The sequence below is a fragment of the Saccopteryx leptura genome, chromosome 3 (genome assembly GCF_036850995.1).
Source record: "Saccopteryx leptura isolate mSacLep1 chromosome 3, mSacLep1_pri_phased_curated, whole genome shotgun sequence".
NCBI classification, from domain to species: domain Eukaryota; kingdom Metazoa; phylum Chordata; class Mammalia; order Chiroptera; family Emballonuridae; genus Saccopteryx; species Saccopteryx leptura.
In genome coordinates, this window is record NC_089505.1 from 280,228,691 (window position 1) to 280,256,650 (window position 27,960).

At 40.8% G+C, this 27,960-nt stretch overlaps 2 protein-coding genes across 5 annotated transcripts in view; one reads left to right on the plus strand and one right to left on the minus strand.

Annotated features, from left to right (window-relative positions):
* The window catches only part of FEZ2 (fasciculation and elongation protein zeta 2), a 44,031-nt gene extending 21,240 nt beyond the window's left edge, over window positions 1-22,791 (plus strand). Inside the window, exons 6-9 of one of the 2 annotated variants that reach the window (XM_066378519.1) lie at window positions 13,815-13,895; window positions 16,100-16,175; window positions 19,042-19,107; window positions 21,850-22,791. In XM_066378519.1, the coding sequence (XP_066234616.1) occupies window positions 13,815-13,895; window positions 16,100-16,175; window positions 19,042-19,107; window positions 21,850-21,866 (240 nt within the window). In that variant the 3' untranslated portion in view covers window positions 21,867-22,791. The remainder of the gene's footprint in view (window positions 1-13,814; window positions 13,896-16,099; window positions 16,176-19,041; window positions 19,108-21,849) is intronic. The other variant, XM_066378520.1, reaches the window with a different exon arrangement.
* A 604-nt stretch (window positions 22,792-23,395) lies between these two features.
* Window positions 23,396-27,960, minus strand: part of CRIM1 (cysteine rich transmembrane BMP regulator 1) — a 194,904-nt gene continuing 190,339 nt past the window's right edge. For 2 of the 3 annotated variants that reach the window (XM_066378522.1, XM_066378521.1), the window contains exons 16-17: window positions 27,562-27,752; window positions 23,396-25,823 (exon numbers count right to left, since the gene is read on the minus strand). In XM_066378522.1, the coding sequence (XP_066234619.1) occupies window positions 25,647-25,823; window positions 27,562-27,752 (368 nt within the window). In that variant the 3' untranslated portion in view covers window positions 23,396-25,646. The remainder of the gene's footprint in view (window positions 25,824-27,561; window positions 27,753-27,960) is intronic. The other variant, XM_066378523.1, reaches the window with a different exon arrangement.

The window sequence follows — 27,960 nt, forward strand, 5'->3', positions numbered from 1 at the left end:
AAAAAAATTGTTTGGATATTTCCTTGGAAGTTTGCTCTAAAATACCAGGGACAATATATTGTGTCACTTATTTTAAAAAAAATTACCCTTTAAATTGCCAAATTATACAAGTGTGATTTAATAAAATGCTTAGTTAAAAGGTCATAGCATGGTTGATAATTTCTGTCTATCTGCTTTTAAGAATATTGTAAATCCTCTACTTATTGTTAACACTTGGTTTCAGAAGATAAATTTATCCTTAAAGGGGTTTAAAGGCTTCCTTTTGTAACTCCTGTATGAAAAGGGTTAAAGTGGATTTACTGTCTGATTTTATATGGCATTTATAGTGGGAAACGGCAAGGCTGCGTTTAGGTCTTACTTGAAACTTTATTAGTCTTGAAATAGACTCATAGCAACAGTAAATTTTTAAAATAATATTTGGACTTTGAAGTTCTCTCTTGAATCCTGATCTGTTTGTATAGAAACCTTGAATCAGGCTAGGAATGGCATTGCTAAGCTTGGGGCACTAGTTCCCTCTAGCTTTCTCAAGCCTAAAGTGCTGCAGAAAGACCATGCCTTCTATGACACAAGGAGCCTGAACCTTATGATTCTGAAAGTAGTGGTAGTTGGCTCAGAGAACCCTAAGGTGAAATGGTCAGTTGGGAAAAGAGATTCTGAAATATACTACCTTCCCAGACATTTTATGTGACATGCAGTTTTGGCAAGACTTGATATCCGTGTCCTAGCTAGATCATCAGCGATACAAATGTTTAAAAATTGGTGACCTTTTTGTAGATATGCATTATCTGGCTTCTAATAACATTAGTCATTTTTTCTTTCTACCTTTGATATTTTTTGTTTTATTGATAGGACTTGGACTTTGTCCTTAAACGTGGAATAGTTTCCTTCCATTTTTCCCTTGCACATGTTTCATTGAAACAAAACCTGTTTGTAGTTGGTATAACACTTTATCCAGAATTGCTAGCTTGTTCTCTTTGCTCTACAGATAACTGTAATGAACTGTCTGGGTGGGAATAGAGTCCATGGCCTCCTGGAGATTACATTCTAATGAGGGAGACAGGAAGTAAACAAGGAAAAGAATGGATAGACAATGTAATTTCAGGTAGTAATAAATGTTACCAAGAAAACAAAAGGCTGGATAAGGTGGTTGATAGCAATGCTGTTGGGAGTTGTTTTCTTTCTTTTAAAAAAATTAAAAAAAACTTATTGATTGATTTGAGGGGTGGGGGAGAGAAGCATAGATTTGTTGTTCCACTTGGTTGTGCATTGACTGGTTAATTCTTGTATGTGCCCTGACTGGGGATGGAACTTGCAACCTTGGTGTACACTTAGGACAATGCTCTAACCAACAGAGCTGCCTGCCAGGACCTGGGGAGCTGTTTTTGAAAGGTAGTCACTATGTCATTGCTCCTCCTGATAGGCAAGGCAGATGTCCTGTCCTTTCGCAACTCTCCCTTTGAAGGGGAGGTTGGAGGAGGAGATCTTCTTTTGGAGAAATGCCACTCAAGAGTCTCCCTTGTCTTGTTCAGCATCCGGGAGAGCAGAGAGGTGGGGGGAATGGTTAAAGAGCAGACTGGAATGGTTAAAGGGCACTGTCTCTTAACCAGTGTGCATTTCTTTGAGCTGATTGTGCTGTTTGGGACATTAGTGCTTCTGTGTATGTTACTGCCTTTTTGTAAAGTGGTCCTCCTTTCTTTCCTCCTCTGTCCATGTGGGGAATTTTTTTTTTTTTTTTTTGAATTCATACTTTATCGGTTCTTGGTGTTTTGGCTAAGATTAAGTGTAAAAACTCGTCCTTCAAAATCATGGTCGAGTATTGTCTGTCTTTCCTTCCTCAAGACTCCTCTTTCAATGTCGAATTGAATACTCTGTTTTTCTGAGGTGTTACTCTTCTCAACGATTTCTGTTAGCACTGTCACACCATAGTGCAGTTTTTTATTTTGTTTTGTTTATGTCTGTCTGCGGGATGGTTCTTTAAGGATAGGAAATGTAACTTCATTTTCTAGGTATACTTAGGTCCAGTATTAGGAACTGAATACATTTCTGCTGAATAAGTACACGGAAAAATGACAAGTTTGCAAATCTGTATTTCTACCTTGGATCGTTCTGCCTGATGCTGAACCCAAGGAGGATGAATAGGCTATTAAGAGCTTTGGGTCTAGAGCTTTGTTTGAATCCTGCTTCTGCCACTGGGTACCTACCCTTTGAGTTTCAGAGGAGTAAAATGAAACAATATGAGCAAGACTGGCATATATCCTGAGTAAATGCTAATTATATGTCCAACCGCCTACTGGACATTTCACTGTGTTGTAGGAATCTGAAATTTATCCTATCAAGCCAAAGTTACCATTTTCCTAAAGCTAACTTTGTTTCTTACATTATTTTTCTTTTGGTTAGTGAAAGTACAGTCCGTTGGCTCACTGAAACCAGTGGAATTTCAAGGTCAAAGCATATACAGTTTAAAAGGGTTTCAAACAACCGGCTTTCCAAATTGTTTTACAGGAATCTGCCCCTGTGCCAGCCTGAGTGTATGGCCATTTCTTCACACCTTCAGCCAGCAATGGATATTATTGCCTTTTAATATATGCTGATCCAGTAGGCAGACAGTGGTTGCTCTGCTGTGTTCTTTTGTGAGTTGCCTATTATGTCATATTTGAGATATTTTTTATGTTAGTGAGGATGCAGCTACCCCTGATCTCACAGTATCATACTCTTCTATAATCGTTATCTTAAGTCTGTCCTTGGAAGGAGTACAGCCTTCCCAAAGGGTCATTGACATTGTTTCCTCAGCTCCTCACCTGATTTTTGGTGCTTTGTTAATTACTTAATGTATGTTTGTTGAATTCAAACTTTACTGTGAAAGGGATGGATTCCCAGAGGATTTGGATTTGTGGTATTTGAATTATTGTTCTTCTATCAGGGTTTTTATTTTATTTTTTTTTACAGTCTTCTGTTTACATCAAATAGATTTCACAGGTCTTTGAACTTCAACGGTAGTACACATGAGTACAGAGTACAAGTTGAAGTACATTAGTTATGTTTTAATTTAGCAGATGTCATCTCGAGTTATCTGAATTTATAAAGACATTGGCGTACATCTGCTAAGCCTCATACCTTAGTTAGCTTATATAGATGAAAATGGACTTACTTCTTTAGAATTCAGTAACATTTTAAAATTAAATGTCACATGTAAGGTTGCTTATTCTAAGTTTAGGATTGAGCAGATAGGAATCTGACGTATCTTTGCTGTTTGCCATAATCACATTGAACTTTCAAGAGGAAGTGCTAGTGTGTTGCTTTCACCATCAGCAAAAATGCATAATTGCTTTAGTCTAACCTGAAGTTTATTCTGAGAATTCTTATGATATTAGCAGCCAGTGACTCAGTTATGAAAGGAATCCTATTACTCTAATTTATTTCTTTTTGGGGATTCAGAGTTAACTGCTAAAATATGGGGGAAAGCATGGGTTTGGGTAGTAGATATTCTTTCATATATATATATATATATATATATATATATATATATATATATATTTGTACAGATATATTTCTTCATCTGTCTTTATGACTCACTTAGCTCATATTGTGATGAATAGTCAGTCTATTTTGTTTCTCTTTTACATGCAAAAATACCCAAGTAATAGCTTTTCACTTAATCTTGACCAAGTAAGAGAAATTTATTTTTATTTAGACAGCTACTATTAGATCATGTTGAAGTTACTCTAATGTATGCTAGCTCTGAACCTAGAAGGAACTATTTTGACACAGCTACTTGAATTTGGGTCTTTTGTTTAAAAATACATGGATCTGGCTTCGCCCTCCTCCCTTTTTTTTAATTGGAAATTTAAAAATTTTATATTTACTAAGATGATTTAGAGCAGAGATTGGCAAGGCACACTACTGCCCCAGAGCCAGATTTATAAAGCTTTATTGCAGCACTGCCTTGTCAGGTTATTTACATATGATCTATAGCTGCTTTAGTCTTGAAATGACAGAGTTCAGTAGTTGCAACAGAGACCGTGTGGCATGTAAACCTAAAGTATTTACAGTCTTGCCCTTTATAGAAAAAAACTTGCCAATCCCTGATTTAGACTAAAAAAAGGCAAAACTAAAAACGAGAAAGAAAAAAAAAAATACATGAAGTCCATTTTGGTTTGTCTAAATGAAAACATCACTATCTATATTATGACTAATATTGATTATAAAATGCAGCCTGTGTTATCTTAAGGGATGTGTCGAGTTGTTGCTTTTCTCAGAGCCCCATGCAGCAGCCTGAGTGGCACCTGCAGATGCTGATGCCTTGGCCCACCTGTGTGCAAGCTACTTGCTGCAGGTACCCTGCCGAGCAACAGACTTTCGTTGTATGTGTCAGATTCTCAGTGGCTAAGAAGAGAACCAGCAGGTAGACCAGTTGTATCTAGATCTGGGAACAAACAAACAAAAATATTGGCAGTACCTGGGCACACTGTATTTAGCATACATAGTGATGAAAGGTAGTTTAAAGAAGGTAGAGAAGTGGGGGAAAAGAGCTGATTCCAACTTCCCTTTTTCCTAGGTAGTGGTGCTTGAGAGGATGAAGTCTGCCGTCTTCATACTCGAATGTAAATAGTAACACATTTTCAACAATAATTTGTTGGTGATAGTTGATGTTACTCTGCATTTTTCTTTATTGCAGAAAGCATTCCTAAGAATTAGTGTTAGGGTTATAAATGGAAGGTCATTGCAGGGTGGGAAGAAGCTGGTGTGGGCCATGTTTGTGTTTTAATAATCCACACCTGTGAGTTATGAAGCATATTAGATGTGGAACAAATTTATTTCATGAAAGATAGTATTGCTTAGAGAAACATATATTCAGTTTTTGATATTTTACCATTATCTGCTGTTTGTGTTTTGCAGTGGTTTGTTGGTGTATAATAACCTAGCAGGCAGTGCAGTTAAATCAGGAGTCTATTCCTGATTCCTTTATGTCCTGGAGAGTTTTGTTATTTGTTAATACACTACAAGTTCATGTAAAAACCATAGTATGCCAGGACATTGTGTTATTATTATATACTTAGAGTATCCATAACTATCCAGAAAGAATTTATAAATTTCCAGGGTTAGTTATTTATCTCTAGTTTTAGTGTCTATGAAAATGTTTGGTAGCACTAATTTAATTACCATGTATGTGTTGAATTATATAAAAATTTAAATGATCTTTAAATCCAAAAATATTACATTATTTGATACTATTCCACTTAATTCCTAACTTTGAAAATCTTCACATTATTTCTCTCTGCTCTGAGACTGAATTTATAAAATAGTAGTTTAATATTCAAGACATTTTCAAGTATTTATCTGCTTTGGTAAAATTAATATTTTCTTAGACCTGCTTTTTTGAAAACAATTTATTTTGTAGAATATGCACTTATAAGTGCTGTATAGTTTCCACATAGCAGAACTAATCTGAATTTCCTGGTCTCCTGGTTGGTTTTGTGTTTCTTGGTCTAGGCTCCAGCTTTCTGTTGATGCTGGGCATAGAGTCAGTTGAAATGAACAAACTACAACACTGTATCTGATTCTTGTTGCTTTTCAGTTTTGATAGTGTGTTCCAGCCATATTCTTTTTATTTTTGAAAGACTTTGAATTACCTAAAAGTGTTACTTCTTTTCTCTTTAGCTGTTTGGCTGATTTCTATGTTCAGTCATAGACAGTAGTATCTTTTCTTCCCCTTATCCTCAGTCTTTAAACTACAAACTATATAATCAGGAATTTATCATTTCTCAGTTGCCATTTTATTTCTATGAGAAAAACTTGGAATATTGTTTTCACTGACCTGGAGAAAGGTAGAAAAGTATAGTTACTTCTCCATGGAAAGTTTGTCCTAAATGTTATTCTAGCCCTTTTAAAGGGACACAGCCCAGACATTTTTGAATGTTTATATTTGCTGAACAGGTTGCTCAAGGGCTTCCCATAGATCTCATTCAATCCTCACAACAGCCCCTCAGAGTAGACATAATTGTTATTATTGCTGTTTCACAAATGAGTAAGTGAAAGCTCTATAGAAGTGTTAGATCACAAAGCCAGCATGTGCTGGGGCGAGGATGTGCACAGCTATACAGACCTTGGCCAGGGAACCCCTTGACACACTTTTCAGTGCTGAGTTACGCAGGCCTATTGTGGACATGGGCTTGGAAATCTTCCTCATTTCTTTGTGTTCTTTCAGATTTTTTATAGATTAAAAAATATCTTCTGTAACTTGTTCATACTTTGTTGCTCCTGGTTTTGTCTCAGACAAGTTCCTAGAGGATGACTGATTTTGAGTTTTAGTTCAGACTGATGCCCCGGGAGGAAATGGCCATGAGACAGTGTGAGTTTCTCAGCATCCGTCATGCGATTGAAGCCCTGTTTAAGATGCTGCCCCTCCCCCAGCCTAGCGCTCTTACTTTGGCATTTTGTCCGTGGTGCCAGGAACAATAAAGTGAACACTATAATGCTTAATAATTTTCCTGATTACAAGTGGGCTCGTATCAACAGTTCCATTTTGAGAAGGGCATTTTACAGAGCTGTGAAGGCCTTCAAAAGATATGTGGGAAGAAGATGGATAGGTGACAAAGTAATTTTAGGCTCATAGAATCTTCCCCAGCTCTTAACTTTGACCGTTTGGATTATTATTATTTTTTTTTGTATTTTTCTGAAGTGAGAAGCAGGTAGGCAGATAGGCTCCCACATGCACCCAACCGGACTGGGATCTACCCAGCAGGCCCACCAGGGGGCGATGCTCTGCCCATCTGGGGCGTTGACCCATTGCAGCCAGAGCCATTCTAGTGCCTGAGGGGGAGGCCATGGAGCCATCCTCAGCACCTGGGCCAACTTTGCTCCAATGGAGCCTTGGCTGCAGGAGGGGAACACAGAGAGAAAGGCTAGAGGGAAGGGTGGAGAAGCAGATGGGTGCTTCTCCTGTGTGCCCTGACCTGGAATCAAACCCGGGATATCTACATGCTGGGCCAACGCTCTACCACCGAGGTCTTACTCTCTCTCCATCCCAGTGACTTGATAATACCAGGGTCATAGCAGGCATCTGGAAATGTTCACTAAGCCAAGATTGTAACACTCCTAAAATAGAGCCCAAGAGTCTTAGAGCCTGTGATCGCCATATCATGAGCCCTCTTGCCATCTTTCAGGAGAGAAAATTTTTTAAAAACAGCAAAAAGAAAAAAATAAGTAATCTGAGGGTAAACAGAAGAAAGATGACATAAGATATAAAGTTATTTGTCAAAGACATGAACAATGGTCTTCTGAAAAAGTCCACTGAGGAACCTGTCCAGGAAGTCAAGATGAGGTTAATAAAGATAAAATAAACTGTGTTCGCATGGTTTGTAAAACAATAGTGTGACTAAGACACATAAAACGCCTGGAATAAGAAAAAGAGTAGCAAGCCGAAGAAGATCAATGAATTAGAAGGATGGAGGATGGGAAAGACCAGGCACACAGTAGATGCTGCTCTACAACTGCCCTATAAATTCCAAAAAACAATGCACCACTTTTAGAAGGCAAAATGCATCTTAAAAAGATAAAACCTCAGAGACAGATTAATTCACTTTTCAGTAACCTTCACCTCATTTAGAAAGACTGCATTTACAACCTTGAGAGCAGATGCAGTGTTATTAGGTGCTTATGGAACTTAACTGGGCCAGAGGGACGGCTTTCTCTACGCTTCATTTTGTAAGTAGGGAGGGAGGGGGGAGAGAGAGGAAAAAAGAGGGAGGGAAGGAGAGAAGGAGAGAAGTACCACAGACATGTCAATGCACTGACAGACCTGAGTCTCAGGATTAGGAATGCTCATTAGTATGAAGGGTATTAAATCAAGATCTGTTACAGTTTAATTAAAATAAACAACTACAATATTAGTTGTGTCAGAAAACTTAACCCTGCCTCCATTTGCAAACCTGAAGTAGAGAACCCAAACGGGCCCTGGCCAGGGTCCATTCTCCTTCCTCAGTGCTCATGTCCTCCTCGTAAATGAAGCCTTTGGAGGAGATGTCTCCATCTGGCCATGAAACCTGTCATTCCAGAGCACTGTGTGTGACCTTCCTGCACTGTTGTGTGTGTACATATACCTATGCTTCTGATTTGTCTTCTTAAACAATAATTTATCTTGGTTGAATTAATCCACAGATTCATAGAGTTTACTAGTAAGACCTTGAAAAATGATATTGTGTTAATCACGTATTTTACAGGTGAGGAGATAGGCATTGGCAGGATTAGGGACTGTTCTCATGTCACACAGTTCGTGGCAAAGCTGGGAGAGAACCCAGATCTCAGACTTCTAATTTGACATTTTTACAATACATCCAAGTTGACTGTTGAAAAATTTTCTGATTCCAAATACTTTTGACTAAAGTGTGATTCCTGGTTTTATTGTATATAACAATCTGAAAGTGTTTCACTGGCATGGTTAGTAATTGCTGAGGAATTTTGCAAGTTAAGCCAGTGACTATTGGTCAGACGCCCCCTGTGTGCTGAGGATGGCTTGTCCCTTGTGAGCATGCAAAAGAAGTAGCAGGCACTGTTCCCATCCTTAAAGATTTTGAGAATTGAGTTGAATTTAATGGAAATGATTTAACTAAAATTTTTTCTTTTGTTTATCAGTCAGACAGGTACTGATTTTAATCGTGTGCTGGGCCCAGGTGTTCAGGATACAGAGTGAACTGCAGCCTCTATGCCTGCTGCCTGTGGGCTGGGATCTGGGTGACAAGTCCTTCACTGCCCTTTATGTAGTGGTTCTCTCTCAGGCCAGTTTGGCCCCCATCACATATTAGGCAGTGTCTTGAAATGTTTGTCACTGTCACACTGGGATGGGGGACAGTGCCACTGGCGTCCTGCTGAGTAATTGACAGAGATGCCATTTAACACCTTGCAGTGCATGGGACTGCCCCCGGAGCAAAGAATGATATACCCAAACTGTCAGTGATGTCCGGGTTGAGAAACCTGGGTGTAGTGTGGTAATTACTATTGTATATGAAAAACAGTGACCATGTCTTTAGTCTTTTGTACTGGCACTGCCCTATGGTAGATGTGTGTGTGTATTGCTCTTGCCCCTGGTTTGGTTTAGGGGCAACAGCCTGGGAGGCTGAGAGGAATCCTGAGGATAGGAAGAAGAATAAGGAGGGACAGCCGTACTGAGAATTGGAAGTGGTATGGGCAACTACCTGGAGCTGACGGTTAGGAACATCTGGGGAACTGCAGGTTGTTCACTATGACTGGAAGTCGAGGGAGAAAGATAGAGGAGAGAGGGAAGAAGTCAATGCAGAAGAGGGTGTGCAAGTAGCAAACTGGAAGCCAGAAAATAGATGGCTTTGTCTGCCACGCACCAGCATCTGATCCTTATTTTAAGGCTATAGGAAACTAAGAAGAGGCTTTAAATAGGTCATTACTTGTTCAGATTTGTCTTTGGAGGGGCACCTCAGTGTTGCAAAGAGAGTGACTTGGAAGGAGACAGCTAGGGATAAGGAGTTGATTTGGTCACTGTGGCAGTCACTCAGGTAAGAAACAAGCTAGGGAGGTGTCAGTAAGGATGGGAAAATATTGATAGTTGAATTTCAGTGATATTGAGGAGGTTGACTGGATTGGTTCGGGCACCAGGGAAGGCGGAGTTCGGGTCAGGTCACTGGTTTCTGACTTGACGAGTATTGATGGAACACACATTCACCTCTCATCAACCCTGACTGCAGCCAGCCTCAGGGCACCACCTTTGGGGGATGGCTGTCCTCTCCATCAGCTCTGGGGGTAGCCCCTGATGGTGCAAAGGCTCAGCCTCCTGCCCCAACACATCAGCACACGAAGATGGAGGGGAGCAGGGCTGCTGCAGTAAAAATTTACTGGAGGGAGGGGGAGAGGAAGTGCTCAGTAGCTCCCGTTTCACATCCTGCTGGAGGCTAACAGGACCCCTGCGCACTGGCCGAGGAGTGAATTCCTCCGTCGGCCAGTGTGGCTGCTGTGGGTTTTGTTGTCTGAGAGGAACTCTTTTGTCCATTGTCTTTTGTAGCTCATCTGGGAGGCTGTGTAATTCATGTTTCAGCTCAGATGTCACCTCCTCAGAGAACTTGCCCCTGACCTCCCAGTACAAAGTCAGCATCCAGTTTTTAATTTTGCCCTGTTGTAGCTATTGGCAGGACACCCGTTACCTGCAGTTACTAGTTCATATTCTTGTTCTACTTTTTCTGCCCCTCTTATACTGGAATGTCAGCTCATGAGGGTCGGAGGGGTCTTGGCTGATGTGTTCTCTTTGAATCTTTAATACTTGCAATAGTATCTAGATCAATATATTTTTATGAAGAATGAGTAAAGGAATGAGTGGGTATAGAATGCTGAAGGAGGAGCAGGTTTCTTTTTTTTTGTTTGCTCGTTTGATTTTTGGTGGAGAAGAGGATGAATCCAGTTTTGGATCTAATGAGTTTTAGGAATATTTAGGTGTCCAATAGCCATTAAACCTGCAAGTCAGAGACTTGGGAGGGAAATTAATTACAAGAAAGAGAGCTAATGTTTACTGAGCTTTTCCAATGTTCCAGGCTGTTCTTAGCCTTTTACTGATCTTAGCAAAGTGAAACTGTAGCAAAGGTCGAAACTATCAAGTGGGAAGAACTGGAGAGAGAAAAAAAATGGGGGTGAAGTTCTGGGGACACTGGCGTATAAGAGATGAGCACAGAAAGAGGCACCTGTCAGAAGAGGGAACCAGAGAGCACGGGTCGGGGTGCGGACCCTGGAAGAGTGGTGTCTAGGAATGCGGGGAGCAGGTGCAAGGAGAGCTCACCGGATGTCTCAGACCTGAAAATGCCTGCGCACCTCCGCCTTGAAGAAAACACAGCTGGGAAGAGCTGCTTCAGGAAACCCTGGGGAAAGGAACAAGGTCAAGGGTTTGAGAATTTATAGGTGCCTTCAGGAAAGAGCTAGTAGAGACGGGAGAGTTTGAAAATGCAGCCAAAATAGAAAATTGTTGTGTGATTCTCGGGGAGGTGGGAGTTGATGGCAACCAGAACTTTGTTTCTTTGTATTTCCCATAAGCCTTCAGATTTTCTCATTCTGTCATTATCCCCAGTGGAACAGGAGGCAGGGGAACCTTACTGGCTGCGTATCACTTGCCTGGTCAGGACATAGGGTGCCTGGTTGGCCACAGCTCCTGACTCAGCTACCGTCCGCCAGTCACAAGGGCAGAGGTTCCTGTACTTGACTTCTTTTGCTAGGATCAGCTGTTGGTTTTGTATTTTTCAAGTTGCTATGGCTTCGCATGATTGCACTTTCATATATTTTCACTAAGCCTGGAGTTTGGTTGCATGAAAGCCATCTTTCAGAAGCGGTCAGGCTACCAGGAGTTGAAATGGCTCAGCAATATTGACAACTGTACATTTAGTAAGGAAACTGAAATTACATATGTACCTTAGGAATTCAACAATTTGCATCAAACTTTTTTTTCCCCCAGAAATAGGAGTTAGATTTTCAAACTGGCAAAGTAAAAAGCACAGATAGTGTTTTTAGAACGTGCTGTTCAAATATAAATTATCCTTTAGTTTCTTGATGCACAGATTGTAAAATTTTTCATATTGCTTGATATTTTCTGAATTTATATTTGGCTTTAGTGTGCCCATAGATAATGGGGTCAGGTAATATAAAAAATTAAGTAGTTTTCTCTTATTGCTTTAATAGAATTTTAAAAAATGAGTTGACATTTATTTGACAAGAGTGTTCCATAATTTTTATTGTAGATTCTGGAGCCTGAGATAGATACATCGTCTCTTTTGATAATCTATTTAAAAATGAGCAAGTGATATGATAGCATGTGAAAAATCTACAAAAATAGTTAACTGTTGGTTTTTCTTTTAAAACAAGCTGGTTTCATCTAATGCAACAGTTGTGCTGTCAGCACAGTGAAGCATGTTCTGGTGAGGTGTCTTGAACAGACGTTCGATTTTTGCTGAAACGCAGTGAGCAGGACGGGGCGGGGCAGAAGGGCAGTGCAGGAGAGGCGCAGCTGTCCGAGCGCCGCAGGGTGGTCAGATGTGGCCCTCAGAACTTCAGCAGTGCCCCCGAGCGTGGAGCTGATAGAGGGACACTTGGCTCCTCCAAGATGAAACCTGGTATTTCTCAGCTTTCTGTTGTCAGGACTTCTTTATATTCTTAAAATTGATTGAAGACCAGAAAGAGCTTTGGTTTATATAGGTTATATTTTGTATCTATAGGTTATATATATTTTGGTTATAGATAGGTATATATTTGTAGTCTTTATCAATATTTACTGTATCAGAAATTAAAACTGAGAAAAGTTTAACACACATATTAATTCATTTAAAAATGCCAGTAAGAAACTCATTAATGTTTGCATAAATAGTGTTCTTAAGAAAAATAGCTATTTCAAAAACTCGAAGTACTTTGGTTACTGTATTAATCATTTTTTTAAAAAATGAAATAGTTCAAGCATTCAGAAAATATGGAAAACGCCCACATATCTATAACATAGCTTTATCAGATCTTAATGTTTCACCATGTTTTACTCATTTTATTTTATTTTTTCCTTTAACAAAATAAAAGGTCCTATATACAGTTGGGGGGAAAAAAAGAAAAATAGTTATTTCAAAAAATTAGCAAAATGGCTTTGTTGATACAAATTATTTCATTCTTAGAGAATGAGAGTGGAGAAAAGCAAATTAAGTCTTGGTATTTCTAAGAAAATAATTTAGGCTCATGGAACCCTGAAAGGGTTTCTGGGACCTCCTCTGGGGTGGGTTCCCTGGGCCACACTTTGGGAACCCCTGGCTAAACGGGGCATTTCTCGAAAGCAGAGACCATGGCCTTGATTTTGTTCCTTCTTTGCCTGGGGGCCTGGTTAAGTATTCTTTCTCTCAGCTCCTGAAATGTGTTCTGAGTCATCTTCCCTAGAAGATTCCAGGGAGAGGAAGCTTCCGGTGAATCGGGGCTGAACTTCCTTTGCAGGACGCCTTTCCCCTTCGTTAGCCTTTCCCTTTCGTTAGTCATGGTGTAAGAATTCATCTGAATCCTCTGACTCTACAGGCACCGAGGTGCCACTGGACACTTCCCACTGTGTCTGATGACATGGTAGACTGGCCACAAATCAAAGTAAGACGGTTAGAAAGAAATAGTCCCTTTTCAGTGCAGTGAATTCTAGGAAGTCTCGGAGGTTGCTGGGAGGAAGAAGCTAGAACTGTTTCCTAGAAATGGAGCGGAAAAGTCTCTGCGGAAGAGTTGGGGGCTGGCTGGCACGTGGCGCTCTGTGCTCCACCGGAGTGCATGTCCTGCGCTGGGCCAGAGCCTGAAGAGCAAGTGGGAAGCCGCAGTCAGCTCTCCAAGTGACGGCGTTTCATTTGCCAACCGTCTCGTTAACGTTCTCCAAACTTATGGTCCATATATGCAAACTCGGGCTAAAAATACGCATACTGTCGGTATTAAGTTTTCAGACTTATAATAAAATGTAGGTAAACAATATCAAAAGCATCTAAAAAATTATGTGGTAAATTTTGCATAAAACAAATGTGTCCCACTTACAGTGTTTATATTGAAGCAAATTTATCAGCTACGTTAGGAAAAATCTTCACAAATATAGTGGCATAACAGCAGTTGCTTTTGCACTTGACTTGCAAAACAATGGAAGCAAAAATGTTATTAAAACAGCATGAATTTGACTGCTTTATCTGAATGAGTAGTGGCATTTTCTAACTGCTTGCCTCTTGGGCACATAAGTCATCGTGGTACATTCTTACTAATATAGTCTTTGAACTTCTTTCTCTGTCCTTTTCTTCCGGGCCGTATATTGCTGCCTTTAGCGCTTCAGCATGGAAGGGATCTCAAATGTCATTCAGAATGGCCTCCGCCACACCTTTGGAAATTCAGGTGGAGAGAAACAGGTGCTCGGTTATCCTTATTTTCCTCATTCTCTGCTTTTTCATTCTCTGTAAGTGAAGGTCCTAAAAGTTGGCAGTTTTACTAATTTACTAATTTATTTTCATTTAAAAAAGAAATGAAAGTTTATTTTCTATAGTCTTGAAAATGCATAGAATTTCTCGTTAGGAAAAAGCATATTTCAAATTGGACAATAGACTAAATGCATTCTTGATACACATTTTAGAGCTTTGTTTTTCACTTACCTTTTAACAAATAGATATTAACATACACATAATTAATTGCATGTATAGAAGATATAATTGTGAAACATAACTAGAATATGCTACTCTAAAAGTTTAAGAAATGAGATCTCATTTCTGGGGAAGAAAGCCAAATGTTGATATCTTTTAGTTTAGAATACAAGGTAAAAAATGTCAATAGAATATATTTTACTTATTTTTAAATGACATTCATGTGTTTTTAAGGTGTATCATATAGTCAGCCAACTCACTTGGCTAAAAATAAGGTGTGAAACATTCTTTATACAAAATCTTACATAGATGAGTATAGCACCTTGCTTTTTATTAACAATTTTGTATAATGATTTCAGGAATGTCATGAACATGGGAAACATATCTACACTGAGTTTACTTAAAGTTACCTTTCACAATTTGAAGTTTTCACCTCAAAAAGAAAGCTCTTCAGTTTTGCCCTTAAGTGAAGATGGAGAGAGTGTGCAGAATGCAGCTTGTTTACCAAAAGAAGGCATTTGAGCCTGGGGTTTTTCTGGAGACAGTTCTGTATTACTTAAGAAGGGAAATAATTGACATTAAATATTCCTTCACACTGACATTTGCAATTTATAAAGGGGTGCCGTGCAGGGCTAGTTGATTTTATTTATTTATTTTAATTTTGGCACTTCTCACCTCCTTTAAACTCACGAAGTAGCAAAATAACTTACAAACTGACCCAAAACATAGGAATGGTGCAGGAAGGCTTAAAAATGTAGCCAGTAGCTTGCATGCCACGCCTGGCTTCCGGTGCTCCCCTAGGCTGTCTTTTTCACATGCCATTATCAAAGAAGCCCAAGAGGGCACCTTTCCGGCTTTTTGGGTATTCTTCACAAGAAGCACTGTTATACAGTTGGGCATCACCTTGGAGAGGGTTACATCAGAAAGATGGTAGAAAACTAAGTTTCTTAAAGATTGAACAAATCATATTTTCGAACCTATGGATCGAGTTATTGTGAAGTAACTTTTTCATTTTTTAATTTTTTTAATTGAGTGGGATAAAAATCACTGAAAGAGTATTAATGGAGCTGAGTTGTAGGGCAGGGGCTGAGTAATGGGCGGGGCTGAAGGAGAGCTAGTAGATCTCTAGACAAGCGAATGCAGACTGCACTAAATTATGCATATGCATTTTTGGTGGTGTGGCTAGAATAGGAGAATCTGGACAATGATTTTTAGAGTGCACTTTCATGGGACGTAGGTATAGCACATAACTGGTAGTCGGGAGCCATTGCACTTGTAAGCTGGGCAGCTTGTCCCAGTCTCAGGCATGGATTATTAATATTCATTACCCCTTAGGCTATTATTGTTTTCACTTTTCTCTTTTCCTTTAATACCTTTAAACACTTATAACTACTTACTCAATAATTTAAAACAATAATATAATAATATACCTCTTAAATGATCTGGGTGAATGTATCTGTTAGTTTCTAGAAGAAGCTACTCTGTGTTTTTATTTATTATTAATTTTTTGCTACTATATGTTTGTAGAGTTGTCAAGTTATTCATGTGACCATTTTTTTTCTGGTCGAAAAAATGGTCTGAAAGAATTATTTGACTGTTGGAAATTGTTTTGTTATGCAGAACTGTTAGAACTATGTGTTTAGCTAAAATTATTCTTTTAAAAGTGTGTTGAAATCAACACAAGGAGAATGTTAGATAAGACTTCACTTTAAAATGAACAAGTTGAACAAATCCTCAGACTGACTGAAAATTTTAATAACTGAGGGGCGATAAAAATGGATATTTATGTTGACGTTGGGCTTAGATGAAGCAGGCAGAAGTGGGCAAAAAAATGAGCTCCAGCGGAGACAGATACCTGTTTTCGTTACTAAAGTAACTCGCGTGTCATGTTATAAAATAGACCTCTAGTAACTGTATCTCATTTTTGCAGATAAGGTCATTCAGATTTAAGTGACACATTTTTTTTAACTTGGCAGTACCTGACAACAGTTATTCCTTATGAGAAAAAAAATGGACCACCATCTGTTGAAGATCTTCAAATATTAACAAAGAGTGAGTAAAGACAAAATTAAACTGTTCTCTTTTGCCGATTCTACATACAATTTTAGTCAGTTGACTACATTGTTGTTGTTTTGTTGTATTGATAGTTAGGATAGTAAATGAAGGGTGTCTTCTATTCTTTTGAGAATGAAACTATAAATGGTTATGACATCTAATACAACACTAAATCTAGAGTAATTCATGTTGTTTTTGTCTTTTTCTGATTTTTCTGGCCTCTTAAAATATATACAAGCTGAACTTTTGGAGAAAAAAATGTAACTTGATTCTCCATTACCTTTTGTTTGTTTAAGGATATACCTATTTATCAATAAATAAGGTGCTTCTTGGATCTTATGTAAATATGACTGTGAGTAACTGAATAGGAAAGATTTAGGCCAACATTTCCCCCCCCCCCCCTCTCTTTATAAATATAGAACCCTAGGCAATATAGGTAGAACATACTTGATAGTAATATTTTTAGAGCATTCATTCGGTGAACATTTGATGAAGACCTAGTGTGTACCAGATCATGTTCAGGGCACCTGGGATACTTTAGTGAACAAAGCAGACAAAAATACTCTTAACAAAAATAACTTGTTAGACTTAACTATACATGATATCGAGTGTCACTCATGGTAGCTGTAAATGAGCCCTGAATTCTGGTTCTGTTCCTGTAAATGACAGAGGTATCCTTGCAAGCCACTTACCTTCTCTTGGTTGCAGTGAAAAATGAGGTTAAAAAGAATTGCTCCATTTACCTCATAGTAAATTAATGTGCAGGGCGGGGCAAAAGCAGGTTTATAGTTGTTCATATGGAAAACCGTATAACAATAAAGAATAATATGAGAGTAAACTGTGTTCCATGTACTCACACACTGTAAACCTACGTTTGTCCCACCCTGCGCATGTGATTTGGGGTGACTCAATCACTCAGCCTGTTTTTCCCGAAGGGACTTGATTTGTTGATGCATTAGATCCTTTCTAGTTGTAAATATTTGTGATAGTAAAGAGGGAGCCAAATGAGATCACCATGTGACTGGGAGTGATGCCACCCTCTGCTCTGGAAACGAGGGGCATGGAGACCTGGGTCAGGGAGCACGGGGGCGTGGCCAGTGGCGTCCTTGCCAGCCGCCTGCCTGCTAACCTGAGGCTTTTGCTCATTCCTTTGGAGACTAATGCTTTAAAAACATTTAATAATTAAATATGGGTAAGTCAAGTGCTGTCAGCCAGTCTAAAACAAAGGAGTAAGAGATTAACTGGGTGGCCATCCTCTAATTTTCAGGAAAAACATACGAAGTTATTAGTGTCCAGGATCGCACAGGGGAATCGTTAATTATAGGCCGGTCTCTTAATTCCCAGTCTACTGTACTTTGAATGATGCAGGCTTTTAGTATGTGATTTAATATAGAATTGAAAACAAATCTAAGATAAGACCAGAAGGCGAAATACTGGACATAGCAGCCCACTAAGACAGCGGCATACATACTACCTAGAAGCCAAGAGTTACTGATACCTTGCCTTCTCAGGTCAAGGACCAAAGTTATCCTTACTCCCACATCAAAATGTCCTTTGGCTAATTCTTAGATGGTATCTTCATAGTTTGACACAACTTGGAATCTTTGGGAGCGTGAACATGCATATAGGGTGAGTGAATGAATGTCCAAGTTAACATAGTTATTAGGACAGGATTGTTGTGGAGACAGAAGATGGAAGGATGACCTTCACTTTGAAAATCACAAAGAGATCACCTCCTGAGAACTTCGGGGAGAACCCGAGTCTCTGCTCCTACCAGGTAGCCAGGGGAAGCCCCGTGGCGGCACAGTGGTCGTTCATGGCGGTGTAGCCTTCCTAGTGAAAGCTATTGGAGATGCAACAATAATACTAATAAGAATTAGAATATTAGCCACGTTAGTGATTATGGCTAATGCTTTTGTAGCATATATTATGTGCCAGACACTATTCTAAGTCCTTCACATGTGAATTAGTAACCGAATCCTCACAGGCCTTTGAGACAGGTGTGATTATCACTTGCATTTTTCTGACAAGGAACCTGGTGCCCGGAGTAGTTAAGGAACTTACTCCCAAGTCTCACCAGTCAGAAACAGCAGAGCTGGGGTTTCAGCCCAGGAAGGCTGACTCCACAGTTACACTATGTAGTGTGGTCATAGGTCTGGGGAAAATTGGTGAGGGATTTTCCCCAGGATGCTCTGGACAAAGTTTGAATTGTCAGTCACTGCAGAAGTTTAGTATATATATTTATTTGTAGCTTTATCTGTACCTGAGTGGTCTGGCTTTTTTTCTTTAACCACTGTAATAGTAGCTGTCTTGTGTTTGCTCTAGATACACGTCAGGTCCCCTTTAGGACGAGGCTGACTCTCCCAGGTCCCTCAGCAGGTAGAGATGGCTTCAGCCTGGCAGGTGCCGCTTCATGAATGTCCCGTCTTCGTTTTGGTCTTTTCTTTAAAAATTTCCAGGAAGGCTGGCAGATACGCTCCTTGGAGAGTATAGCTAACTATTCACTTATCTCAGGGTTGCTCCAGCTGTTCCTCAGAGCTCACAGAAGTGCACATTCTGGGAGTCTGCTTCCCAGCGCTCACAACAAAACTGAGGCTCTGTGTAGAAAACCAGGTTTCTCTTTCCTGCCTCCACTGTTTGTTAAACCGGGGAAATAACTCTTGGGGAAGTGGAATGTCCTTCTCTGAATAAGACTTACTCAGCTAAAATAAATTCTTGAGCATTGGCAGTTGTATTCCCTTATCTAGAAAATAATAATTTGCATGAATTGGTTATACCATATAATTAATTAAGGCTACAGTGATTGCAATTAAATGATTTATCTGAATTTAGAATTGCCTTTTCCTTCTCTTTTATTTTGTAGTTCTTCGTGCCATGAAAGAGGACAGTGAGAAAGTTCCGAGCTTGTTAACTGACTATATATTGAAAGGTGAGTTTTAACAGCTCCTGTGCAGTGTCTGGGAAGTTCCGATTAGTCGATAAATGCACCCACTTGCTAATTAAAAATAGCTTTTAAATTAATTTTATTTGTGCAGGGTGAGGATACATGGCTCAGTTATGCTACTGACATTACAAATTACGGTTATATGAACTTGTACTGTAAGTCCTGGGCTGGAAGTCATTTCCATAGTTAACTTACAACCATCGAGACGGGGTGGAGGAAACGTTATGGAAATATTGCCGTAATTATGAGTAATTAGAGTCTCAGTTGACACTGGGAGTGTTTGAGAAGGGTGATCTCTACCAGCGTGGGGACAGCAGGAAGAGACGGCGGGTAGTGATACATGAAGGAGGGGCGGTCCGACCAGTTAACCGGTCCAAAGGGACGAGCTAAGGGTTTGGTGGGAGGGGCAAGGAGGGAGCAGGGCAAATGGAAAGAGTATCCATTCACAAACGCAGGACAATGGAAAATGGGCCGTAAATCTCAGGATCAAGATCCACAGTTACACTATGTAGTGTGGTGATAGGTCTGGGGAAAATGGGTGAGGGATTTTCCCCAGGGTGGGAATGGCGATGGGCAGAGGACCGCTGAGAAGTTAGTGAGACTGCCTGCTTTGCTCAGGGAAGAGCGAAATGTGGGTGAGGAGGGACTGAAAAATTTTATTATGGGCAAAACTAGTATGTTTCAATGAAATTACTTTTTTAAAAGTAGCAGTTATTCGGGTGACAGATTTTCAAAGCATCACAAAATGCATCCTGTAGTGTTTGATGCACTTTTAAGAGCAATCTCCTCTGGTACCTTTTCTTTTTGGGGGTTCTCTGTTTCCGTCATTTGTTAGCGGAACGTAAGGAAGGTTGGGATTGCTGAGATGTGAGACAAGGCGCTCAAAGTGGTGGCACAGAGGTATCACCTGTAAGGGACTCGCTGTGGAGTCAGCCAGCCGTTAGTACTAAGGGTAGAAAGGAATTGTTTTTCTCATAAGCTGTGTTTTTCTGATGGAAGGCTTTTTCTTTTTTTGTATTTTTCTGAGGCTGGAAATGGGGAGGCAGTCAGACAGACTCCCGCATGCGCCCAACCGGGATCCACCAGGCATGCTCACCAGGGGGCCAATCTGCCCATCGGGGCGTCGCTCTGTTGCGACCAGAGCCACTCTAGCACCTGAGGCAGAGGCCACAGAGCCATCCCCAGCGCCCGGGCCATCTTTGCTCCAATGGAGCCTTGGCTGCAGGAGAGGAAGAGAGAGACAGAGAGGAAGGAGAGGGGGAGGGGTGGAGAAGCAGATGGGTGCTTCTCCTGTGTGCCCTGGCCGGGAATCGAACCCGGGACTTCCACATACCAGGCCAACGCTCTACCACTGAGCCAACCGGCCAGGGCGGAAGGCTTTTTCTTACTACATTCTGGATTAAAAAATATATATATCTGACATCTTTGTTTGCTTTTGTGTTGTGCTAGCATTGGTCTGAAAGCTGGATTGCTCTGAGGTTTGTTCCTATAGATGTGACACAGGAATGAGATGAACAGAAAGAACATGTCAATTTTTAATTATCATGGGTTCCTGTGGCCTTGCCGTGAGGGCCAGAGATAGAATGAGCTTCTGAAGCATTCTCTAGCTGTTCTATCATCTAACTTCACAGAAGAATTTTATGAGCCAGAGAACAGAGTACTCTTGGGGGAAAATGACTTAATTTTCCCCTCTAAAGCCCAGGCTGTGACTGTGACGCTGCACTGAATGAATGCCTTAGGGAAGCAGCATCGTCTGACTGCTCCCGCGCTCAGGCTGCCGGCTCCTCTGGGAGTCCAGGCCTGTCTGTGCTGTACCTGCTTCTGCTCAGCTGCTTGTGTGCACGTGCTGTGGCTTTGTCTTGGCCTCGTATTCTAAGGACTGGGTGGCAAAGACACTAGGGCTCAAACCAGAGTGGTGACACTGTCGTCCAAGAAAATGAAGGGAAAGGAGTGGAAATACTCAGAGGTGTTTAAGGGCACAGGAAGGTGCGGACATGGGGTGATTTCATTGCAGTTTTCCACCCATCCTGGAAACCCACAGCCAGCTGATGACTCCTCGTCCGCTGGGACCAGTAGAGCATTTGCCTGGGACGGGGTGTTGCTCAAGGGAGAACTTGCCTTCCCTTTTCTCGGTGGGCTTTCTTTTCTCATTGTAACACCAGATTGTGGCTTGGCTGCCTAAATGTACCACCTCAATTTTAACCTGCAGTTGATAATTGAAAGAAGGCAGAGAGTGGCCTCACTTGGCCCGAGGAAGATGGGAAGGGTGCCGAGCTCCGCTCTCACCCGTGCCTCACTGCCCCATTCCCAGCTGGACCACAGGCCGGGGCGGGGCTGCCACTGTGCTCACCCTGCATAGGAGAAGAGCGCTCCGACTTGCACCTTTCTTTGCGTTCACCAGGGAGTCTGTTTGCTTTCTTACAAGCCTGATGGCATCAAGCTAACGTTATGGGCTTCTGTGTCTAAGTGGTACCCTAAAAGACATGACCTTTTGATATCTCATTTCTGGGCAATTCTAACAGATTTCTTAAAGGAACGTTTCATTGTTGGGGGTAGCCTTTTAAAACCTTTCTTTTTTAAAAAATTGCTACTGTAGATCTTTGTGGTAATATTTAGTTCTCATTAATGTTTTTTATATCTAGATGTAAAATGTATATAAAATGAACATACGTGTTGTGTAAATATACACAGCATGCCTTTCTGTTGACGTTTTCTTTCCCCCTCTAGTTCTGTGTCCTACATAGAGCAGCACCGCTTCCGAGCAGCCTTCTCTGCCACGGACTACAAGCTCGACGTCCTGCAGCACCTCTGAAAGCTGCTGCACCGCCTGCTGCTGCTGCTGCTGGAAACTCAGCACACGAACCTGGGTTTGTGATTCAGTGTTAACAGATCGTGTCTTCACTAATTCTGTTATTAACCAAGAGAAATATGGCACTATTTTGAATTCTAGGGATGTTTTTTTGTTGTTGTTCAATACTAACAATTATGAACTTTTTCAATTTTGTAGAGTAAGGGGTTATACTATTATGCATGTGCAGTTATATTTTTTTCATTGACTAACAGTATAGTATGCCCATTTGAGTTTTAATGACTTTCTAGATCTAAACTACATTGAAGAACTGGATGAAAGCATTGAGAGATTTATAATGTGGCTATTCCTCAGTGATAGCAAAAACCCCCACTGATTTTTGTAAGAGAATTGTCAGTATAAATATCACCCACCAGTATTGTCGAGACTGAATCTTACTTGGGCTGTTCCCAGCAGTGGAACCACAATGTGTTAGTTACCTTGGTTTACTTAGTGAATATGGAAACGGTTGGCCATGCCTGGTTTTAGAGGTTGCTGCATGTTTACCATTGATCAAATTTTAACCATCATGTTGCCATTTACTTCCAGAATCTTGTGTTAATTTGAGATGTTTGTGTTTTGTTTTATGTGTCTTTGGAGAAGTGTCCTTTAAAAGGAGTTTGTATCCTTAAGGTGCTGAATTCCCTGTAAGCCGCAACCCTGTCCATTCCCCGTTCCTGTGCTACACTTCATTTGTGCCTGTCTCTTCCTAAAGCTTTAAGTCTAGCAACAGCTACTCATGGATACGTCACTAGTCATGAAACACTTTTGCCAGTTCCAAGGATGTTAGTGTCCTTTAATAAATGTTGAAAAAAAAGTAAGGTATGCTTGAGAGCTTTATTTTTATGTTCACAGAGAAGAGAAGGAGAGCAGCATCAACTGCCGAATGTCTTGACCAGCCCAGTGCTGCAGGTCAATGCTTTATCCACTGCGCTGCCACAGGTCAGGCTGGTGTGGTTTTTAATGCCTTCTCTTCCCTTGCAGTGCTAAAGTTTTCCTCTTGCTATTCCACACATTGTTCATCACTACAGGGTGTGAGCTAGTGAGTCCCTGGGTAAGGAGGGGGAGAGGGACTTTTCCAGGTTGTGTTGCACTGCTGTGGAAGGACAGACATCCGTCTGCTCATTTCCAGGTCCATGAGACACTGACCATAGCTACGGCCACACCCTTCCTTAGGTTACACGGTGCAGAAGAGTCTGTGCAGCTGCCTGTGGCCCTGCAAGGTCATCGGCCTGACAACGGAAAACAAAAGGGCAATTTGTCTTCCTAATCCTAGATGGGGACTTTTTTATTTTTAAAGTTACATTGTGTGTGATTTAAGATTCAAAGTGTTTATTTGCTGCCAGGAACCAAACTGCAAACCACCCCCTTACAACTCGGTTGATTTTTGAAGAAACCGAAACAAACTGTAGAACTACAACGCACTCCAAATGCCATAGATCTATTTTATTCTTCAGGAAATTATATTTGTTTTTCTTTTACAAGAGCACAACAGGAACCAAAGTAAAGAGTATCAGATACAGCACTCAGGATAAATCATATCTTTAAAATAATAATAAAAAAATTTACACCTCGTCCTATCTCCTGTTAGTATTTTCATAATATGGCCATGATTGAAAAAACAAAAAGCAAGCATTTACAATTTTTTGATAAAGACTTTTTATGCCAGAAATGGATTAATTGTCAACAAAATTTTATAATAATCAGGCTGATGTAAATCTATTTTGGTAACATATTAACAAATTTATTTTGGAAATAGATAAAAATATTGCCCCTTGATAATAAATCTTTTTTTCTTTGATGCAAACAGCTAGAACACCTTTTTATTTTTCTTTTTTTGATATTCTAAGACAAAGAAAATGGTTAATCTTCAGATTAATAAATTAGGTCATTATAATAATAAATTAATTTTTTTTCAAGTTCAGCAACCTCTGTCCAAGTATTTACAACAATACTTGAAAGTTCCTTTACAAAACAGAACACATTTTCTTTTCACATTAAGCATACTGGGTATCTGTGTCTTTCACAACAAGCATTTTTAAAAAAAAAAATCAATGCACAAATGGGTATTAGTATAAAAGTGCTAAGAGCTGTTTGAAAAGTTAACACTATAGTGTACAGTCATTTATATCTGAGGCAAACTACAACAAACTTCCAGCTTATTATGGACAATATTCCAGTAGTTGTTTCAAACAGTTGTTTGAAGAAAAAAAAAAAAAAGCCCAGGAGCTGATTAGTGATGCCGGTAAACTGCCGTCAATGTTTCTGGCAGTGAGCGAATTGGAAACCAAAGCAAAACAAATCCAAATGAGGAGGTGGACCAACTGAGGGAGTACCTTCTCCACAGCAGGTGCCTGCTCAAGTGTGTGCACACACACCTTCACACACACACACACTCACATCTTTCCTCCCAGTTCAACTGTAGGTAGAATGAGATTTCTGTGTTCAAAAATTTGTAAGTGATCAAAAGCATTGGTATGGAATGCCTGTTTGTCTTTGTTCTGGTTAAAATCTCATAAAAATACATTCAACAGGAAAACATAAATTGTATGTGTATAAATATATATGTATATATATTATATACACACGCACACAAATACTTTTTTTTTTGAAGCATAAGATAGTTACATAAATATTCCTATAATTGCTAAAGTTTAAAGAGGCTATTTTTTTGAGCTTCAACAAAGGTGCTTGAATAATATACAATTTAAATGAAGTAGTTTCTATTTTGTAGGATCAGTATATAATAAGGAAAAAAAAATCCCCAAACAGTCTTTTTTTTAAAAAAAGTTTCTCCTTAAGCTAGAGCTTCAACAAAAACTATGAACACCCAACAACAGAACAAAGCAACAACGAACAATGAAGTAGCCCCTGGAAATCCCTGGCGTCCTTCACCCTCTCCCTCCTTCCTGCCACGCTGTCGTCAGAAACGCTCCAGTGCTGACATCAAGAAATGACTTTAGGTCCTGTTTGCTTGCTGACTCTGCTATGAACTGGCTGATTGGCTTGGAAGAAAACAAAAGCAGCAAAAAGTCTAACTGTATATATCCTCAAGAACCCGCTTTAGAGAAATGTTGCCCTCGCATTCCTCTGGCTGCCTCACTGCAGTAGTGACTATAGAAAAGAGACTGGCTTTCGACCTGGCATGGCTATCGCAAGTTTCTGGCACGCTCGTCTGGGGGTGCTCAGGGGCCCCGGTAGCTGGTGCGCAAGGCCTCTCGCTCCTGCTCCTGCTCCCTCGGCCGTGCTGCCGGGCCGTGCATGCAGTCTTCAGAGCAGCGGGGGTCTCCTCCGGGCCACTGGACTGCTCTGGGTCACTGGGTGCCTCCCCGAGCCAAGCTGACCAATTTGTCTTCCCGACACCACCCTCCCACCCACGGCCCCAACCACACTCAGCTGTCCCCACCCCCAAGTATCTCTACAGCTATATTACAAGCAAGTATACCTTAGCGACTTGAAAAACTTTGGTTCTAAGAAAACGCTTGGTCAGTTATCTTGAGGAAAAGTGGGAATGCTTGTTCTGCACATTGCTGTAGCCCATCCCAGTCTGTTCTCAGTGCTGTACACCAAGTCACCGTCCGATACAATCCACTAAGCAAGTGCACAAATTCTAGTTACTGTTAAGAGCAGATTTAGTTGCTTCTGTCTTCTAAAACCTCATCCAACGCGCCTTTCTTCACACCGTCTGGTAGAAGTTGTCTGCCTGTAGGTGGTTCTGTTTCTGCATGCTGTAGAAGCCACTGAATCTTGCATCTGGCTCAGCAATTCTTAGCATTCTCTGGGCACTGTCCCCCTGGGCTCGGGCTCCTTTCTTGCAGTCCACAGATACCAGCTGATTATTTAAGGAAGAAGGCTATTTAGCGGGGAGGGGGAAACCACAAAGAATTAGATGCTTTATATATCCCAAATTAACACAAATTCAGTCCCTAATTCAAGTGGGCTAGCAGCTCCACAGCTCACTGATGGGCAGACTGTGTGTGGAGCTCACATGTGTTCCAGTACCAGCTACAGTTTTATGATAGACACTGACGAACTGTGTTTAAAGGTGAAGTATCAGTAAATTATGTCAGAGTGGGTGAAGGAATTGCGGGAAAAATGGTGAGGTGAGTGACATAACTATTTTCAAATCCTTGAAGTGCAGACTGATACTTAAGAGGGCTGAAGAATGAGGGAAGTCTCCGCATAGGCAGACTTGAAGACAGACAATTCTGAGTCACTCAGGCTGTGTGACAGGCTCCGCGGTGCCTCCATGCCCTGTGTGAGCGGGTTACTTCCCAGCTCTGCACAGCCCTCGCCTGTGTCCTGACCCAGCTTGTGCCAGCACACAGGCTGCGCCCAGCACGTATTTGTCAAAAGAAGCAGAGGCAGGAGAAGCATCTGATGGAATTTCAGAGGGAAGGGTTCTTGAGATGGTGAATTGGAGAAAATAATTATTCAGATTCTTTTTAATTTTTAAGGTTGTATGATTTTTCTTAGAAAAAAACTAAATGCAAAAGGTATAATTGGGGTTGGGAAGCCTCACGATTTCTTTTTTTAAAATTTATTTATTTATTTTTTAATTTTATTTTTTGTATTTTTTTGAAGTTGGAAACAAGGCAGTCAGAAAGACTCTTGCATGCGCCCGACCTGGATCCACCCAGCATGCCCACCAGGGGGCGATGCTCTGCCCATCTGGGGCGTCGCTCTGTTGCAACCAGAGCCATTCTAGCGCCTGAGGCAGAGGCCATAGAGCCATCCTCAGCGCCCGGGCCAACTTTGCTCCAATGGAACCTTGGCTGCGGGAGGGGAAGAGAGACAAGAGAGGAAGGAGAGGGGGAGGGGTGAAGAAGCAGATGGGTGCTTCTCCTGTGTGCCCTGGCCAGGAATCAAACCCGGGACTCCTGCACGCCAGGCTGACGCTCTACCACTGAGCCATCAGCCAGGGCCGATTTATTTCTTTTAATGAAAATAATCTTGCTTTTTAAAACTGGCAGATTTGACAACTAATAACATACTTCCTCCCTCAATGTGAAATCTGCCCATCTATCTAGTCTGGTGCTACCTGACGCAGTCTCCACCCCTCGCTCCTTTTCCTTCTGCTGGCTGGGACCATCTCTGTCCTCTGCACTTCTCTGTGTCCTCGCAACTGGCTCTCTTCTCGCCTCTCTGGAGTATCATTACCCTCCCTTTATGAATTCTTTTTTTCCCAATTCTAAGTTGATAGGTCACTGAGAAACACCAGATGACCAGCTTTTAATTTCTTATGTAACCAATCCCTAGGTACTTGTTTCTTTGCAAACTTTAAACCCAGGATATTGGGTCCATGAAAGGTCAGACTTCATTAACCAATGGGTGAAGGGTAATCTATCCAGTGACTGACTGGTCCATCCCTGGGCCAATACCAGATGATGGGTAATCCATCAATGACTGGTTTATCCCTGGGCCTGTACTAAATACTTTATTGCTACAGCTTGATGTGCATTTGAAGCTACGAAGAGCAAAGTAAATATTTCACTGCCTAATATAAAAGACATCAAGAATTTTAGGAAATAATTTGTGCAAGCTTTCCCAGTTTGATTATTCAAGAGACTGACACTTTTTCAGGACAGTACCTTAGTTGGTGTTCGATACCAGCAGAGCAGGGGTATCCACTGTTTCTTCTGATTGATGAACAGGAATGCTATTATAATGGAGAGGCCTATCACAATGGGAACCACAACCGAGGCGATGCTGTCCAGGGAAGAGTCCTCGCCCGGGTGCCGCCTGTTACTGTCTCCATAATCTACCTGGAGGTGACCCATGTCTAGGGGAAAAAATAAAAAAAGGTTACAAGCATTTATTATCTATACCAGAATTTTAAGGATTATTTTAATTACATTGCAAATAGAAATCAGCTTGGTTTTATTGCATCACAGTACTTTAAGGCTAAATCATGACTAAAGTCTAGAGTTGATCCAAAGAGCTTTTACAAGAAGGCAGAGCTCTTAGAGGTGGATGTGAAAAACATAATA